The sequence below is a fragment of the Delphinapterus leucas genome, chromosome 17 (genome assembly GCF_059928025.1).
Source record: "Delphinapterus leucas isolate spDelLeu-1000000601 "Yukka" chromosome 17, BTC_Dleu_Yukka2, whole genome shotgun sequence".
NCBI classification, from domain to species: Eukaryota; Metazoa; Chordata; class Mammalia; order Artiodactyla; family Monodontidae; genus Delphinapterus; species Delphinapterus leucas.
This window is the reverse complement of record NC_143145.1, coordinates 3,039,383-3,058,799: the sequence shown is the minus strand read 5'-3', so window position 1 is coordinate 3,058,799 and position 19,417 is coordinate 3,039,383. Positions and strand designations below refer to the sequence as shown.

Below are 19,417 nucleotides of genomic sequence, written 5' to 3'. Positions count from 1 at the left end.
TCTTGAGTGGAACCCAGGCTCGGTTAAATGACAAGGAAACAACGTTCCGGAACGTCCCGAGGAAACTGACTACCCTTGTGCTGCAGCTGCCTGGCCCTCAAATCTGCACTCGGACACTGCCGGGCCACCCCACGCAGAAAGTCATCATTTAGAAATCGTTCCTGCTCTGGGAAGCGAGCGTCCTCGTCCTGCGCTGATGTGTCTCTGAGGGCTGGCTCCTCTGCTGCCCCCTGCCCCTTCCCCTCGGAAACACGAAGGAACAAGAACTTGGGAAACTCAGGGCCATCCAGGCCGCGTCCCTCATCCACCGCACCGGGCAGCTAGTTACCTTTGATTTCTTTGGTAAACTTGACCCTTTGGGAATCTGTCAGAGGTTTTTGTTGTTCTTCAATACTTTTAAAATCCAAAACTTCACACACAAACTCGATTACTGGCTGTGCCTTATAAAACGCTGTTGCCGAGACTACAGGCGGGAAGAGAAGAGACAAAAGCCGAGACGTGACCGGGCCTGCCTGGCCAGGCCACCCCCGCAGCCGGCCGGCTCCCCCTGCTGCCCCTGCTTGCGGACTCCGAGGGGGCAGTGGAGGGGTTGGCAGAGGCTGAAGTCACCCTCTGAGGAAAACGCTGCGGTGTAAAAAAAAAGCCCATCAGCCGGTGATAACCGCAAGCCTGGGTTTTCTGGCACTTTCTGACCCCCTTCTGGTCTCGGGCTCCCTGAAGTTTACTGTTCCCACGTGGGGTCCAACACAGAGGGGCAGCCGGGAACCCCCTCTCGGCCCCCTGAGCCACAGGCTGTGTCTGTGGAGGGGGCCCCGCGGAGGCTCTGACGGTCAAGCGTGAGTGCCACTACCGTCCGTGCACGAGCAGTGCGGCGGGCCGGGCGCGTGTGGAGGGGCCTCGCAGCCCCCCTCACCCCCCGATGGAGGCCGGGGCTCTGCTTACCGTCGATATTCAGCATCATCTTCCAAAGAGAAGGCCGGACGGACTGATGGAAGCCAAACCACACCTCTCGTCCCCCGCCCAGCGGGTTGGAGCAGCCCTCGGACGCCGTGAAGAAGGAGCGGCCCACGGGGGTGTACCTGGAACGGGAGCCTTGTCTAGGTAGGCCGGCGGGCACACACCCCGCAGACGCTCAAGCCGTCTGCCTGTGTCCACGGCCAGCACGCGGGGGACACGCAGGAGAACTTCCTCCCACGAGCCGAGGACACAGGGGTCTGGTTACACCTCGTGTTCCCCACGTGATCCTCCCACCGCGATGCCTCGCCCGCAGCCCTCAGGTCTGCACACAGCACTTCACCTCCTTCTAGGATGGGGCGGGCAGGGGTGCAGGTGCAGGCGACCACAGTCAGCCAGCCAGACCGGTCCCGCCCGGGCCTCGGGGCATGTGGCACGGAGGGCCGAGGACCTCGCGGAGACCAAGCACCCAGGCCCTGTTCCCTTTCCACCCGGCTCCTCTATGGGGGCGGGGAGAGGGAGGTGCAGAGATCGGACCTCGTCTCGGGGGACAGTGAGGTCCACGTGAGGGAACACCCATGCCCTCCCAGGGGGAGTGACTGACGGTGCTCAGAGGCAGAGGCCACCGCACTCTCCAGGGCAGCGGCCGCGGCATCACCGAGGGTCCCCGAGGGAAGACCCTGTCGCCTACAGGCCGAGCCACCAACCAGGACACACACACTCTGCTTCCCCCAGCCTTTCTCTATTTCCCCCAAATGAAAGACTTTCCTCCTGATTATAAAAGTAACATGGTGATTAATGCAAAGGAATTCAGAAAAAAAAAAAAAAATCAGAGTAATTCCTGCCACTCTTTTAAAAAATGGATTCAACATTTTGGCAACAACCCTTAAGAGCTGGGGTCTTTTGCACCCACCCGCCTTCCTCACATCAACAGTTCCAAGCAGTGAGAGACTACATGCAGGGGGGGCCCGGGGACCCTGCCAGGAGTGACAGCCTGCCCTGTGTTTCGAGAACACCAGGGTCCCCTTTAAATCTAACACGGCCCTTCAAGGAGATTCCTCTTACACTTAAGACACCCTCCCCTCAAACCTTAGAGTTCTGGTCGGTATTGGGAGAGTTCAGTACGGAGGTTCGTTCCAGTTTTAGGTTCTCCTCCTTTCACTTAATCCTTCAGAGTTCCTGAGGCCCTACTGTGCACACCACCCGGGGGAGGAAGAGGCGTCCCACACTGGAAACCCGAGCGGTGGGTGTGGCTCGCACACAGCTGTCACATGGGGAGCTGGTGTGGCCCTGCGCCTCCATCTGGTCAATCATGAGCCACCAAAAAGTGTCCTCCTACCCTCTGCCTCAACAAGTTCAAGTGTGGTGATCAGTGAAAGTAATCCCACAGAATAAAGCCGAAGTGTGTGGGCGTGGGCGCTCCCGCAGTCCTGAGAGGCCCCTCCTCGAGGCGGAGGCCAGGCAAGCACAGAGGCTGGAACAGGGCTCCTGAGCAAGAGGGCGACTGAGAAGCAGGACCGAGCCCGCACGCTGGGTGGAGCAACCGCTGCACCGAGAGAGACAGGCAGGACCTCTGTGTGCTTGGCTGCGAGCTCCGGCCATTTCTTTTTCCCGAGCTGGCGTTGCTACTGCTTTCATCGTATAAACCCCTACGGCCATCCCCACCCTGTTCCCGAGAACCGGCACCTGCTCAGACAGAGGATTCAGGCTTCTCGGTTCCCACCTCATGGACGGCCCTCACCTCATGGACGGCAGATGCCTCATAACCACGTCCAGGGCTTGGATCGTCTCGAAGGGGACGCTGGGCAGCCGCCCCGAAAGTGCATCGTGTAATGCCTGTAAGCTGACGCAGGACACCCACTTGATGGACACCTTGAAGATGCGGTCCTTCCCTTCTCCTGGCAACGTGACCTCCAGCTCCACCTGGGAGGGGATCCAGAGCACACAGTTACTCACGCTTCCCTCTTAAGAAGCTACAGGGAGGTCAAGGGTGGTGGGACAGCTTCCAGAACCCCCAGGTTAGGGGAATTCAGCCGGTCCTTCATCCAAGCCCAGGAGAGGGCACGCTCAGCCCCTCCTCCAGCAGCCAGTGACTGAAGCACGACGGGAGTCCTTCCCGCCACGGGTGTCTAGTGCTTCCCTAGCCCGATCCTGCACACTGTGGCAGCCGGGAGAAGGCGTCCCGAAGCCGCACGGCAGCTGCTCTGCTGGGGTCTGGGTCGGCCTCTCTGAGGAGGGCACCCCAGGAAGAGGAAAGCAGGGCGCAGGCACAAGCCTAGGCTGCTCCTGGGACAGAGGAAGGGGGCGTGGGCAGCTCACTGGGGGTCCTGAGGAGTTACTCTTTCTCCAGTGGGACTGAGAAAACCGCAGTGGCTCTGGAGGTTCCTGTTTTCTGGGTCCCTTAAGAGTCCATAAGCTAGTTTTGCAGTGAATAAATCATGAAGAAAAGCCTTCTCAGAACAGACATGAGGTAAAACGGAGCAAAACGCCAACAACAGCCTAGACGGGCGTGCGTCCCCCAATTCCCTCGACGTTACAACAGCCTAGACGGGTGTGTGCGTCCCCCAATTCCCTCGACGTTACAACAGCCTAGACGGGCGTGCATCCCCCAATTCCCTCGACGTTACAATAAAACGTGGGCAGATCACAGGCACTGAATGAAGCATGTGGGCAGTGGGGACAAGCCAGGCTCTTCCCCAGGCAAACAAGCCCTGATGCTGTTCCAAGGGCTGTCTGTGCCCATCCGTGCAGCAGGAAAGTGCTGCGGTACCAGCATCGCCAGGTACAAGATGGCGGAGAAAGTACCTTCAACTACCACAAGACCAATCAGAATTCCCTGGGAAGAAATTAAAATTCTCAGCAAGACCTCAGAATGTTTACACAGTAGCACTCAACGTTTATAACAGCCCTTTCCAACAGAACTTTTCTGTGGTAATGGAAACAGTCTTTTCTTGAGCTGACCAGGACAGAAGCCACGGGCCACTTGTGACCACTGAGCACTTGGAACGTGGCTGGTGAGGCTTGCAGAGCTAAACTTCCAGCTTCGTTAACTTCTGGTAGATTTGAGGGCGCACAGCCGCGTGCAGCTACTGGCGGGTGTTCAGGACAATGGTCCAAGGTGCGCCCTCTGGAGCCAACCCTCGATGAGCAGCAAATCCACTTCTCTCCCCGCCTCCCAGTATGTCCTTCGCCCCTCACCACGCCCACCCACCCTGCTCCATGCGATGCCCAGACACACCTTTACCCAGTCCCTTCATTCCACCACTGAAACATTAACTTATTATTTGGTGACTGACTAATGCATCCCGAGCGTCACACACCCAGCTGATGACTGAAGCAACTCTGATATTTGCTGATAATACTTCCCCATGTTTACGGAACATCTACTGGTAGGGCACAGGCTATATACTTTATCCTTGAACACCCAAAAATCCCAGCAAGGGAGACTTGTTCACCATGCGTTATACAGAAAACACAGACCCTCGGACTGACAGTCCAGCCCAAGGCCACACAACCATGAAAGGGCAGACGTGGGACTGGGAGCCAGCTGGGCTGACGTCAAAGGCCCTTCCACTCACCACGTGATGACCCAGGGCGGGGCGGGGGCGAGAGGTCCTGGCACCAGCCTCGCTCATTCATTCACGCCCTCCTTCCCCCTCTCACCTGACAGCCTGTGCTCAGCTCCTCTGCTCACTCTGCACTCGCAGGGGGTCCCTCCCTCATGCACTTGCCACAGCCCATTCAGACATCACCAGAGCAGCAACCAGACTGCACCGAAGCCCCCTGCACACCTGTGTCCTAGGTGTGCTCCAGCACAGGCCCACACACCAAGCCTGACGGCCCCAAAATGGAAAGGGCCCGAGGTCCATCGAAGGGAGAACAGAGCAGTGAAAAAGGAACACGTTCTTCACAACGGATGGATTTCAAGCATCTAATACTGAATAAAAGTGGCAAGCCACAGAGGCACACTGCAGTATGATTCGTCTCAGGGCAAAGCATATGTTAACGATGCACACACAGCTGGTAAAACCAGTCAAGAAAGGGTCCATTTAACCCAGGTCATCAGGATGGTGGCCATGGGGGAGGGTGCCGGGGGAGGACTTGAGCGTGGACCAGCAGAAACCTGCTTGCACGTCAGCAGAGGGGGTAATAAGCACTTCCGCCTATTCAGAAATGGTGCACCAAGGACATGGCTAACAGGTGGGTGGAAACCGCACGCTAGTTTCCATCTCACACACCAACGTGTACAGTGGGCACTTCACGCCTGCCGCACACGTCTCCACCCAGCGGCACCTGGCGTATCTAAGGAAGAATTCTGGGAACCGGAGCTAATTAGACGCTTGTCAATGTCATTCTTTAAAAATGCCTCTATAATCCAACTGAGTGGGATTCAGAGGGGCATATTTTCCTTTAGCAAAAGGTACTTCTATTTTTATTTTATTTATTTTAAAACACCCTTCCTTTACTTATTTATTTCTGTAATTTATTTATTTTTGGCTTCATTGGGTCTTCGTTGCTACGCGTGGGCTTTCTCTAGTTGCAGTGAGCAGGGGCTACTCTTCGTTGCAGTGCGCGGGCCTCTCATTGCGGTGGCTTCTCTTGTTGCGGGGCACGGGCTCTAGGCACGCGGGCTTCAGTAGTTGTGGCACGTGGGCTCAGTAGTTTTGGCTCGCGGGCTCTAGAGCACAGGCTAAGTAGTTGTGGTGGCGCAGGCTTAGTTGCTCCGTGGCATGTGGGATCTTCCTGGACCAGGGCTCGAACCCGTGTCCCCTGCATTGGCAGGTGGATTCTTAACCACTGCACCACCACGAAGTCCTCTATTTTTAAATAGATTCTAGACCAGCCTCCTCTTGGCCCCCATAAAAAGGGAACAGAATAAGCTCCAGGCTCTACAACATTCTCTGTCAGTCACGTCTCAAGAGGCCGACTGGTACAGGCATCTAATATCTTAGGGATGATGGAGATTTCAACAGAAATGTCACTCCAGGGGCGGGGTGGCACCGGGCTTCAGCTGTGACACGAGCCCAAGAGCAGTCCTCCTGTCCGTCTGGGCTGCCGGCCACTGGACTCGCTCCACACACCAAGACGCTTCAAACTCTGAGCATCCTGTAGCTCTTGGTCCCAACCACGCAGCATCCAAGGGCAGTGTGCGGGCTCCCAGCTCTGTAACCTCTGTGGCTCCTTTGGGTGCCGTCTGTAATACGGGACAGGAGGGCAGCCCACGCGCCACACAGATGCCTGTGCCAACCGAGGATGCCGGCAGCCCAGAAGCTGTGACACAGGAAGGCGACCACTGCCAGCTTTTGAATATGGACAACGTTAGCAGGGACGCCACCCCAGGCCTGGAAAACGGTGAGGCAGATGTGAGAGTCAATGTCTCCAGGCAGACCACAGCCACACACTCAGTCCCTTCTGTCTGAACGCCACCAGGGCGACAGACTAGAACTGGGACAGGAAGAGTCCCGCTTGGTGCCGCCGTGCAGCTCGGAAGCAGCACCGACAAGAGCAAGGAGAGGCGTGCGCAGCCAGGGAGCGGCAGCCGCAGCGCCCAGCGGGCTTTGCTTGTCCAGATGTGGCTGCCATCCATCCCTCAGGAAGGAGTGACAGTGCTGGCAGGGCCTCGGGGTTGCCAGGCTCCATGCGCACAGGGCGCTGGGAGCGCAGGTCTTCTGTGACCGGCACAGCAACAGATCCCGTCAACGAGCAGCCAGTCCTCAGATGACCCGGGACAAAGCGTTGGGAGACGGCCGGGAATTCAGTGACACGCGGCAGGAGAACGACAGGTCCAGGGAGGGGCTGCGCGGCTGAGGAGCCGTGCTTGCCGAGCACCTCGACCCGCAAACAGGCCAAAGCACGCTGACAAATGCCGCAGGCCCGGGCCTCCCCGATGGCGCCGCGGCTAGGAACCCGCCTGCCAATGCAGGGGACACGGGTTCGAGCCCTGGTCCGGGAAGATCCCACGTGCCGCGGAGCAGCTAAGCCCGTACGTCACAACTACTGAGCCTGTGCTCTAGAGCCCGCAAGCCACAACTACTGAAGCCCACGTGCCTACAGCCCGTGCTCCGCAATAAGAGAAGCCACCGCAATGAGAAGTCTGCGCACCAGGACGAAGAGTAGCCCCGCTTGCCGCGGCTAGAGAAAGCCCGTGCGCAGCAACGAAGACCCAACGCAGCCATAAACAAACAAACAAACAAACAAACAAATAAAATTTATTTAAAAAAAAAAACTGCCACAGGTTCACTGGAGGGACCCTCAGTCCGAAGGCAGCAGGACTGCCTGAGGGGCAAACGAGGCCGGGCAGACCCTCCACCTGTGGGCTCGCCAAGGAGGCCCCAAGGACGGCTCCCTGGCCGCCACCGCCTCTGCCCTCCCCTCAGACCTGCGAGCCTCCAAGTGCAGAGGCCTCACCTCCCTGCTCAGACTCTCCAGCCCGTCACCCCAGGTCACAGGTCAGCAGTGGCCAGCGGGGCACAGGCAGCCTGGCTCGCGGTCCGGGGCGTGGTGCAGGGGGAGAAGGGGCGCCGTGGACTCTGAAGGCTGGAACGCCTTCCACGCAGGGTCTGCTACCCATCCGAGTGCGCGCCTGGCCTCACGGGGCGCTTCCTTCTCAGAAGGAGACGCTCACACCTTCCCTGAATAAACGCAGAGAGGCTGTAGGTCCAGGAAGCGGCAGGCCCGCTGGGGGAGGGCTGGACCCAGCAACAAGGCCAACAAATGACACACATTCCCCTTTGCAACTCATGTCACGCTCCTGCTGCAGAGGGTCCAGAAGTGAAACCCCAGACCGTGAACGGCCCTCACAGACTCCTCGGTCTCCGCGTGGGGAGGGAAGGGCTGGCCTGGTGCACCGGGTCTTCCAGCCACGACAGGGCTGGGATCAAGGGGCGTGCGCGTGTGCGTGTGTGTGGCGGGGGGTCGCTAGTAGGAGAGAGCAGGAGTAGATCGCAAACAGCTGCCTTCCCTGAGTAAGGGCCCGGGGCCACATTCTGTGCACAGACCTGTGCAGAGCCACCTGCGGCCCCCCGGGCGGCCGCTAGCACACACAGGGTTTCCGGGACATTAAAGGATGTCTTCTCTTACTACAAAAGTGCCCCATGACACAAAGAAAAGTACTGTATAGAAAGGAGAGCAAACGTAAAATGAAAAAAAAAAAAAAAAGGATGACACTTTGCTCCAAGATGTGAACATACGGAAATAGAAAAGGTTAACATCTTACATTAGCTCTCAAACGGAAGAGATTAATTTCTGCATCTCACGAGTATTTGACAGAACCTTAAAGACAAGTGGAAGGAGGGGTCTGGAATCTGGAGACCCACGCTAACCAAACGCTGTGGCCTTGGCTAGGTCCTCTCAGCTCACCTGAAGAAAGGATGAGGATGGGTGGGACTCAATTTAAGAGACACTGATGCCCACTGAGTCTTGGCAATACGTACGGCGGGCTGCTGTGGGCATCAGGGCGTCCACACGGACATGGGTCAAGACGACAGATGCGAACCCTTGGAGCAGCAACAGCAGCTGTTAGCATGTGCTATGTGTGGACTGTGTCCCAGGTGTTCTACGGGCATCACCAGGAGAGCGGCTTAGAGATGCAGACACCCCGGACCCTGAACCAGAACCAGCACTTAACAGAGGCCCCAGGGCTGCAGAAGGCACACTGAAGGTGGAGAAGCTTTTCTTGGGGTGTGTTCACCCATTCAATTGTCACAAGGACCCTGGGAGGTAGTGTCTGTACCATCTCCCCATTTTGTAGGGGTGGCAGGTGAGCAGCTTACCCAAGGTCCCACCACGAGTTAAGGGCGAAGCCAGGCCTCGGATCAGACTTATTATTACCCTAGAACCCGTGTTAACGTCCACAACGATGTGTCTCAAATTTGAACACCATACATCCTCCCCATCCCTTCTGAAGGAAAAATACTCCTTAGCCCCTCCTAGTATCTAATTATAAATATGTACAGACAAAACTGTGAATAAACTCCTTATGTTTTCTTTCTTATAGAACTTTAAACAAAAACAAATGTGCAAATTAAACACAAAACTCTGTAACTCATACATTTCCAATGGAGAGCATGTTAATTAGCAAGGGGGGACTGCTCAGCTGACAGGCACTGGGTCCTGGGGCTCCTCCAAATTCAAAACCATGTCAATCCCCACCCCCACCCCACCCCACCCCCACCAGCCAGGCAGGGCTGGGCGGAGCACCACTGTTATCTCCTAGAATCACAGCAAGGCCCTGCGGGGACAGAGCCCTTATCACCACTGGCCTGCCCTCGGCCCTAACGACTCCTCCTATCTGAGCCTGAGCGTCACACTTCATCACACTTCCCAGCCAGCCGCGCGGGCCCCCGGCTGTGGCCATGCAGACGGCTCGTCATTAAAATGCAAGCGCGAACACATGTCTGCAGAGAACTTGCAGGTCACGGGGCAGCAGTTTCAGACCCTCTAAGCTCTGAGCTGTTTTCCCTCTCGGGGACCCTGGGGCTAAGAAGCTAATTGTGTAGGTCATTCTTGAAGGGAATCAGATTCTACAGTCTCGTTGGGATAACTGTTAAATTACTAGTCTGGGTTTTTTTTTTAAAGTACGGGTAAAAATGATTTCCAAGCCGTCCTTGGTCCTCCTCTCTTATAAACAATGCCCATCATCCCAGAGCAGCCCACTGGTTGAAAGATATGCCAAGAAGTAACAGCTTCTGGGCAGAAATTTCACTGCTTTTTAAATAAAACCACGGCAAGGACAAAGACAACAAGGAAAGGCTTAAACCAACCGCTACTCGCTACTCGCTACTCGCTACGGCTGAGCGACGACGGCTGTGTTTTACCGCCTTTGTCCCACCCGCACTCACCTGTGCAAACATACTTCTCCGTAGGTCTTTACAGCCCCGCCTTGTCATCCAGGCTCCTGTCTGGTGCTGGTCTGGGGCATGTGCGTGCACGTGTGTGCTTTACATTTAAAAGTTTAGTGGTTTCAAGAAGTTCTCAACGTCTTTCTCTGTACTTAGACAACTTAACCCTCTGCCACTGAAAACCACGGCACACGGAAGGCAGTTTCTGTGGATCTCACGATGAAGCACACGACCAATTAGCGGCTCTTTCCTCCTGGGTGAAGTGATTCAGTGTGTGACAAGAGGACAACGGACTTTACTTCTCGCACACTGCTCGATCCAACCCACCTCTGTGAGCTCACCTTATCCCTCCCAATTGGAAGGGGCATCGCTGTGTAGAGATTCTTCCTTCCATCAAACACTGGTTTCCGATCCCCAAAGATCTGTGTTTTAAAGTGCTGAACCATATGTTCCACTATTTCCCTGAAACAAGACAGAATTCGAGCAAAACATCAATAAAATCAGGGAAATGGCACACAAGGACGACATTCTTCTGACACTGGTTTTTAAGCAATTTTATAAGCCCCGTGGCTCCTTTTAAAAACGTGACTTTCAACTCCCTTGTATAAGAAATCACACTAGAACCTTCCGTGGGTTTACGCTCACTCATTTAGTGACTCAAGCATGGGAGAAGCCCCTCCCCGCCCAGCACTGTGCACGCTGCATCCACGGAAGACTAGCGGACGGGGCTCCTGCTCCGGAAGCTGCTGGACAGGCTGCCACGTGTGACCTGCACACAGAGCGCCCCCCCCACCCCGCCGACACCGCGGGCTGGCTCGGCCGGGGCCTCGGGCTCCTGCGGTTCGCTGTACAGCTCGCCCTGGGTACCGCCGCCCTTTCAGTCTGGGCTCCGGCACGAAGACCCTGAACGTGCAGTGGAGGTTCGCTACTGTAAGCGACGAAGATTCTGGGGCTGTCTGCTCCTCGGGCGTGAACGGGAACGGCAGGAACCCGGCGAGCACGAAGCAGCTGTTCTCTGTGGGGCTCCGAGGACCGAGCAGACCCGTGGTCCTCCCTCGCCCCGTTTTGCCTATCTGTCCACGGCTCAGCAGAGAAACACACCACGATGACCAGGGACAGCTCAGCTCTCCTGCGGGCCCCAAGGCCCAGGGAAGTGCCAGGCCCACCGACCACCCTCTCCGCGCTTCTCTGCTTCAAGGGAGCCCCACCTGGGACATCTCTGTCGGCATGTCACATTAACTCACCCGACTCTGACAAAGTGCACATAGGAAAAGCTGTGATGCCTGCCTGGTCCCCAAAGGTCCTCGTAAGGGAAACGTGCAAAGGATTGGTAGCAAACAGACTGTCAGAGGCTCAAAATCTCAGTCATTATCAGGAAACAGCAGCTAACGGGATGTGGTAAAGAGGGAGATGGATTCTGACAGCAGGGAAAGGGGAGGTGGGCAGAGGAGGGGGACGCACATCTGAGCTCAGCCTTGTTGCCGTAAGGATATTTCTCTGGGACACAGCCTTGGTCATCTTTCAGGACGCAAGAACCAGAAATTCATTCCATTCTTTTCCTTGAATGAGAAAAGCGGGCCTAAGAAGGGTTTGCTTATTCAAACTGGCTTTGCCCAACTGACTTTCAACTGTGCTAGTTGCAGGAGGTGGGTCTCCGGGGATCCAGCTCATCCTGCCCCAAACACCCACTGCTTGGGGAGTCCCTGGGACAGACGGAGCCTCTGCTTTGCTGGCTTCACCAAGAAGGCACCAGGCCTCTGACACCAACTGGGAGATCACAGCCCTAGCAGGACAAGGACAGCCCTAGCTGTCCTCAAGGACAGCGAGTGCAGCTCTGACCTCCATCCCCGCCGCCCCTGACCAGCAGCCAGGGTGCAGTCTCACCTGCTCCACGCAAGACAAGGTGGCCCCTCCCTCCACGCTGCCTCCAGACCACTGCCCCGCAAGCTTCAGGGACCCCATCTTCCTGGTCAAGACTTCACGGTCAACTCAAGGTCCAGATGGCTCCACTGGGGAGTCCCGCCCACATTCAAAGAACAAATCCGCCAACTGAACTCAAATTTATCACGAACAGAATTAGGAGGGCACTCGCCCCAACTCATTTTATGAGGCTAGAAAAACTTTTATCTCAAAGCACAGCAATGTGATCGTGGGACAATCTCACTTATAAACACAGATGCAGAACAAAATAAGAGAAAGCCCCACCCTCCACTGCTCCTCTCTCCCCCAAGATTGGAGTAGATCAGCCAAACCAATGTGGTCCTTCCTAAAGGGACCAGTAAAGTACAACACAATGAGAAATGGACTTCCCCACAGTTAAGTGTGTAGGTAATAAGGGATAGGGGACAGCTAGTTCCAAGTGGCATACACAACTCTTTCATTTGGGAGTTGGAATCACCATAAGAAACAAAACAACCAACTGATATACCATATTCATGGACAGGAATATTCAATTCTGCAAACAAATCCATTCCTTCAAGCCCAATGAAAATCCAGAGGGGTTAATTTTTATCTGATGGGATTTAATAAACTAATTCTAAAATGTATTTGGAAATAACGAAGGATAAAGGCTGGTAAGCACACTCTTGAAAAGGTACCTGGTGGACGTAAAAGCTACCATGACAGAGACAGTGTGGTGCTGGAGGAACAGACAAGCAGAACTCAGGAAAGCATCGAGGGCCCAGAAAAAGACGTTCCATTTATGACAGAAGTAGAAGAGAGAGGACAAAGAATACTTCTCAGTACCTTGTGCTGAGGCAACTAGGTATCTAGTATTCAAAGCAATAAATGGAGCCCACACGACACAAAGCGTTTATCTACGCTAACACTTGCTGTTCTCAGCTGACGACCCCACTTACACACCAAACTATGGGTGGGAGTCACGTCTTACCCAGGGCCATCCAGCACCTGGCAGTGCGGCACACCAGGCGCTCAGTAAATATTTGTTCAAAGAAGGAGGCTGTTCAGTCACGACCTCTGGAGTCACCCTGATGGACTACGAAGCAATCCTGCTCGGGTGACTAATGGTACACAACCCTGACCACCACATGGACTAAGAGAAAGCATCCTCATTACCCACACCATGTCCCTGTGCCTCGATGGCCCACTTGATCACCTCGTATCATCTTTTGCAAAACATTAGTAGGGATCATTGCTTAATTTTTATGACCTGATAGCAACTAATTCTGAAATGTGAAGGTCCCTTCCCTCTATCAGCCCAGGCGGACTCCCAGAGGCTGGCCAGTGCCTTCGTGTTGTTCGCTCTCTGTTTTAACTGTGGTAAAATACAGATAACGTAAAATTTGTCATCAGTCATTTTTACATGTACAGTTCAGGGGCATCGAGTACATCCACATTTTTGTAAAATCACTACCACCATCCATGCCCAGAACTACTTCTTATTCCCCAAGAGAAGCTCCGTTCCCATTAAACAGTAACTCTCCTCACCACCCCCCCCACCCCTTTCTAGGCCCAAGGACTTTTTTGGACCAGATTCTCCCCAGCGACTGCTGAGAGATGTCTGAGCAGAACCACCTGGGCACATGTCATTCCTCAAGCCCCTGTGTTTAGTTCTTTCTTCATATCAAGTTTGACCACTGGAAAGCAAAGTTCCTGTGCTACATCAGTTTGGCTCCCTGGACAAACACCTTTCCTGAACCTAGTTCTCAAGCTATGATCCTGACCTCACTCAAAAGGCAACAGCCCCCAGATACTATCTGTACACATTCTAGAGACTCATTATGTGCTCAGTACCTTACAGAATGATCCACATACTAAAACGTCGAGTGAAGATGACAATGGCAAACGTGCTGGCACCTACTCTCTGCCAGGCTGCACATGGAACAACCCATTCAGTCCTCACAGTAACCCAGGGGGTCAACACCACCTCCACTTTACACACAAGGACACAGAGGCACAAGCCAACACTGCAGTGTCAGTGGCCAGATGTGAAACTGCCTCGTGGTTAACAGGACATGTCTGCTAATCCAGAGAGTCTGAAACACTCCCTGGCAGCTTGTCTGCCTTGTTACCAAAATTCTGAGAAGTTTTCTCTTTTAAAAAAATGCATTCTTGTAATTTAAAAAAACCCAACAGACAAAAGTCCAAGACCAAATGACTTCACAGATGAATTCTACCAAACATTTGAAGAAAAGTTAAACCTATTCTTTTCAAACTATTCCAGAAAACTGAAGAGGAAGGAGTGCTTTCCGAACTCATCTGATGAGGCCAGCATCACCATGATACCAAAACCAGACAAAGACATCACAAAAAAACAGAAAATTACAGGCCGATATCTGATAAACATAGATGCAAAAATCCTCAACAAAATGTAAGCAAATCAAATTCAGTAATACATTAGGAAGATCATACACCATAAAGTGGGATTTGTATCAGAGATGCAAGCATGTTTCGATATCTGCAAATCAATCAATGTGACATACCACATTAATGAACTGAAGAATAAAAATCATCATTACCTCAGTAAATGCAGAAAAAGCGTGTGATAAAATTCAACATCTATTTATGATTAAAAACTCTCAACAAAGTGGGTATAGAGGAAACATACCTCACCATGACAAAGGCCATAATATGACAAACGGCCAACATCACACTCAATGGTGAACAGCTGAAAGCATTTCCTCTGAGAAGAGAAACAAGAAGACAAGGATGTCCACTCCTGCCACTTTGATACAACATAGTTTTGGAAGTCCCAGCCACAGCAACCAGATGAGAAAAAGAAACAAAAGGAATGCAAATTGGAAAGGAAGAAGTAAAACCGTCACTGTTTGCAGATGACATGACACTATATATAGAAAATCTTAATGACGCCACCAAAAACCTATTAGAACTAATACATGAATTAGGTAAAGGGGCAGGATACAAAATTAATATACAGAAATCTATTGCATTTCTATACACTAATAACGAACTATCACAAAGAGAAATTAAGGAAACAATCCCATCAAAAAGAGTAAAATACCTAGGAATAAATCTTACCAAGGAGGTAAAAGACCTGTACTCAGAAAACTATAAGACACTGATGAAAGAAACTGAAGATAACACAAACAGGTGGAAAGACACATTCATGGATTGGAAGAATTAATACTGTTAAAATGACCGTACTACCCAAGGCACTCTACAGATTCAGTGCAGTCCCTATCAAAAAACCAACGGCATTTTTCAGAGAACTAGAATAAATAACTCTAAAATTTACATGAAAATGCAAAAGGCTCCAAACAGTCGAAACAATCTTAAGAACAAAGCTGGAGGTATCATGCGCCCTGATTTCTAACTATACTACAAAGCTACAGTAATCAAAACAGTATGGCACTGGCACAAAAAACAGACACACAGATCAGTGGAACAGAATAGAGCCCAGAAACAAACCCAACTTACACGATCAATTAATCTATGACAAGCGAGGCAAGAATATACAGTGGGGAAAAGACAGCCTCTTCAAAAAACAGTGTTAGGAAAACTGGACAGCTACATGTAAAATAATCAGGCTGGACTACTTTTTTTTACAAGAATACACTCAAAATGGATTAAAAACTTATATTTAAGACCTGAAACCATAAAACTCCCAGAAGAAAACATCAGCAGTATGCTCTTTGACATCGTCTTAGCAGTATTTTTTTGGATCTGTCTTCTTAAGCAAGGGAAACAAAAGCAAAAATAAACAAATGGGACTACTTCCAACTAAAAAACTTTTCACAGCAAAGGAAACTATCAACAAAATGAAAGGGCCACCTACTGAATAGGAGAAGGTATTTGCAAAAAATATATCTGATGAAGGGTTAACATCCAAAATATACAAAGAACTCATACAACTCAACATCAAAAAACCAAACAACCCGATTAAAAATAGGCAGAGCACCTGAGCAGACATTTTTCCAAAGAAGATATAGACGGCCAGACACATGAAAAGATGCTGAACATCACTAATCATAAGGGAAATGCAAAACAAAACAATGAGATATAACCTCACGCCTATCAGAATGGCTGACAACAAATAAAAAGTGTTGGCAAGGATGTGGAAAAAAAGGGAACCCTTGTGCCCTGCTGGGGGGAATGTAAATTGGTGCAGCCACTATGGAAAACAGTATGGAGGTTCCTCAAAAAGTTAAAAACTACCACACAATCTAACAATTCCACTTCTGGACATTTTTCTGAAGAAAACAAAAACACTAATTAGATATACAATATAAAAGATACGTGCACCCCTATGTTAATGGCCGCATTATTTACAATAGCCAAGATATGGAAGCAAACTAAGTGTCCACTAATAGATGAATGGATAAGATGTAGTGTGTGTGTGCGTCTGTATGTGTGTGTGTGTATATATATACACACACACACATACATACATACACTGGAGTATTACTCAACCATAAGAATGAACAAAATCTTGCCATTTTCAACAACATGGATGGACCTAGAAGGTATTATGCTAAGTGAAAGAAGTCAGACAAAGACAAATACTGTATGATTTCACTTAACAAGCGAAAAAACATAACGAAACAGAAAGAGACTCATAGACATAGAGAACAAACAGGTGGTTGCGGGGGGGGGATGAGTGAAATAGGTGAGGGAGATTAAGAGGTATACAAACTTCCAGTTATAAAATAAATAAGTCACTAAACATTTTTTAATGTATTCTTTTGGTAATTTCTAATTAGACAGATTTTTTTCATTAATACATTCTCACTGTAAATTTCAAACATGGATAATGCTCCAAGTCCGCCTCTTTATTTCAATTCTCTTCTCAGAAGCACCCTTATTATTTTTAAACCTATGCATTTATATAAATACATAGGTACATAAAATAAATACAGTGTATTATGTTTTAAACACACGTGGTTTCTGGAGCTTGCTGTTTTCCCAGGATGTGTGTTTAACACCTTTCCTCAACACTATATACAAAGTGGCATCAAGTCTAGAAATAGAAATATTATTGTATCATGTACTGTAACGTAATATTAACAAACCACATAGCTGTCTATGTTTCCAGACGTGGTATTCATACTGTGAAGCTCCATTTCATTGCTGTCCATCGTTTCACAGTACTCCACAGTATGTTTACTTAACCATCCCCATTGGTTGACACAGAAATGACTTCTTTTCTCTCTCGCTTTTCGCCATCACAATATTAGACATCCTTGTACATATCTCTCTTTGGGATAAACACTTAGAAGTAGAATTGGTGGGTCAAAGGTATATGGGGCATTATTTGTATTTACATGTATACACAAAACCACCTTCTGAGAAGTCTGGACCAATGTACATCTCCTCCGGTGGACAGTGCCCATAAGCAGCAGGCTGCCAATGACACAGCCATGCTGCCCTGCCCAGCTCTTCCCAAGCACAGCGTGAGCACGTGTGCGGTGCTCTCCTAGGGCCACTTGACAGAGCGCAGGAGGAACAAGGGGGAAAGTGCAGACAAAAGGTGAGGAGCACACCTCCTTCCTTCCGGTAGCCCATCCCGCGCTTCCGAGCGCGGCACCACTACTTCTACCCGTTGGCAAGGTTTCCTAGCGCTGGCTGTAAGGCCCGCACAGCCTAGACCAGCTCTGGGCACCGGCTGTTGTGTGTGACCAACTGCAGCCACGATGACACTGGAGGCATCCTGAGAAGAGGGACCTTGCCTTATACTGGAACCCCTCCCACAGAAGCCACTCAGAACGGTGATCGAGACTAAGGGCACACCGGGCCGGGATTCACGACTCATCAGAACGTCCGTAGACGGCATTTTCCGCTCAGTCTTGAATGAAGCCTCAGGGTTGAATTTATTAAATATCTGCCATGTGCCCTGCACAAGGTTTTGGGAACTCAGAATTAAGGCACTGCTTTAACAGAGGCTGCAGTGTGGAAGCAGACGGGGTGTCGAGGACTGTCTGGACAGGGTCGGTGGCAGGGGACAGTCTGCGGCCGGAGCTGCCTGCTCTTCCGCCTCCCCTTCCCCTCCGGGTCCCCTCTTCCAGCGCTGCCCCGATACTGTCAATCACTGCTCTGACTCTCCCTTCCCAACGAGGGACAGGAACCATGTCTATCTACCTTGTCCCCCACCGTACGCCCGCCGGCACAGTGCCTATCACACAGCGGAGGTTTCATGAATGTCGGCCGGTTGGTCGTGTGGCTGCCGAGGGACTGAGTCAAGGTTTTTAGCACGTGGGTTTTGCCAGCACAAAAACCTTACTTCCAACATTTTTCTAAGCTATTATGAATGATTATAATTTTGAGATTGGACCTTAGGCCAAAGTCCATGAGAACAGTCAAATGAAGAACCCTGAAGGTTCACACATTTAACTACGCAGCAACTCTCAGGCTGGCTCAAAACCCAGGGGAGCAGCACGGCATGCCAGTCTGCGGGCTGGCCTTGCCACAAAAGGCAGCCCAACACCCTTAAATACTTAAGGGCTGGTTTTTTCTTTAGATGATGTTCAGCTTGGTGTTGGCTAACCTTGGTGTTTTTTCTAGAAATACGAAAATTTAGTTAAAGTGGGATGAAGTCTTTTCCCATGAATGTGTCCGCTTACCTCATTATGGCCTATGCTTCTCGCTCTATTTCTCTCTCTCAATTCCTTTGCCTACCTATGCTATTTTACTTTCTTGGAAAGGTTTAGATGTAGTATAAAATTAGCCTGGCACCTCAGGTAACTTGAAGATAACTTACTCTTCTGGCTGCCTTTCATGGCGCCCCCCTTTTAATGTAACATACCCTTGCAGGTTTTGTAACAACCAAATAAAATTCTAGCAATAAATTGAAAAAAAAATTACAGCTCAAGACCCATCTTTGCTACTTTCTGTTTCACGAGGCAATTTCTAAACACTGGGTAACTTTAGAACCTTACAGTCATAACTACAACAGGACTGTGGGAATACAGTCAGGTAAAAACATCGCCTTTTAGTCACCATCAGCCTTTTTCTGTTGCCAGAAGACAAAGCCTTAGTCATGCCTATTTTCATAAAAGAAAGCTTCTTGTACACTGTGGTTGATGGCATAATAAGAGCCCACTGCCACCATGCCAATCAAAAGCCCAGAAAATGTGCTTTTTCATGCCTTCATTCCAGCTCTAAGAGTATATCCAAATCACAGATCCTCACAGGATTTTGTCCCAAGGAAACTCAAAATCAAACAAGCCCATTCACTGAGTGTCTCAGAGCATATAAGGCATATTAAAAGATCTCAGAAGACCTTTAGTAAATAAAGCGGTTTAAACCAGTTGTGCCCAAAGTTTTGGTTCACAAACACATTTTTTTAGTAAGCACATATTAAAGGACCCCATTTTACCGTCAAGTATTGTTTCTTTGGAGACATGTCTTTTGGGGATAAATACTCAGAAGTAGAATCGGTGGGTCAAAGGGTATATACTATTTTTATTTTAACATATACACCAAGCCACCTTCTAAAAAGTCTGGACCAATGCTATATCGGCCACACTGAGTGAATCCAACTGTTTAGTTTTACAAATAAGGGAAATGAATCCCCAAACATTCTTTCTCATACCAAGACTGTGATCAGGAAAAAATTTACAGCAAAGAGCACTTTATAGGGCACCAGCACAAACTGGGTAACCAATCTGACCTATTATCAAACTGCAACTCAGAATTCTGTTTCTGAC

The 19,417-nt window shown here is 50.7% G+C and overlaps 1 protein-coding gene across 7 annotated transcripts in view; it reads right to left on the bottom strand.

The window, feature by feature from the left end:
* AGO2 (argonaute RISC catalytic component 2) overlaps window positions 1-19,417 on the bottom strand; it is a 94,563-nt gene that overhangs the window by 23,348 nt on the left and 51,798 nt on the right. For 4 of the 7 annotated variants that reach the window (XM_022555520.3, XM_022555521.3, XM_022555519.3 and 1 more), the window contains exons 3-6: window positions 10,136-10,256; window positions 2,696-2,877; window positions 943-1,079; window positions 329-463 (exon numbers count right to left, since the gene is read on the bottom strand). In XM_022555520.3, the coding sequence (XP_022411228.1) occupies window positions 329-463; window positions 943-1,079; window positions 2,696-2,877; window positions 10,136-10,256 (575 nt within the window). Of the gene's footprint in view, window positions 1-328; window positions 464-942; window positions 1,080-2,677; window positions 2,878-9,794; window positions 10,010-10,135; window positions 10,257-19,417 lie in introns of those variants that run through there. The other 3 variants (XM_022555524.2, XM_022555525.3, XM_089898677.1) reach the window with 3 other exon arrangements.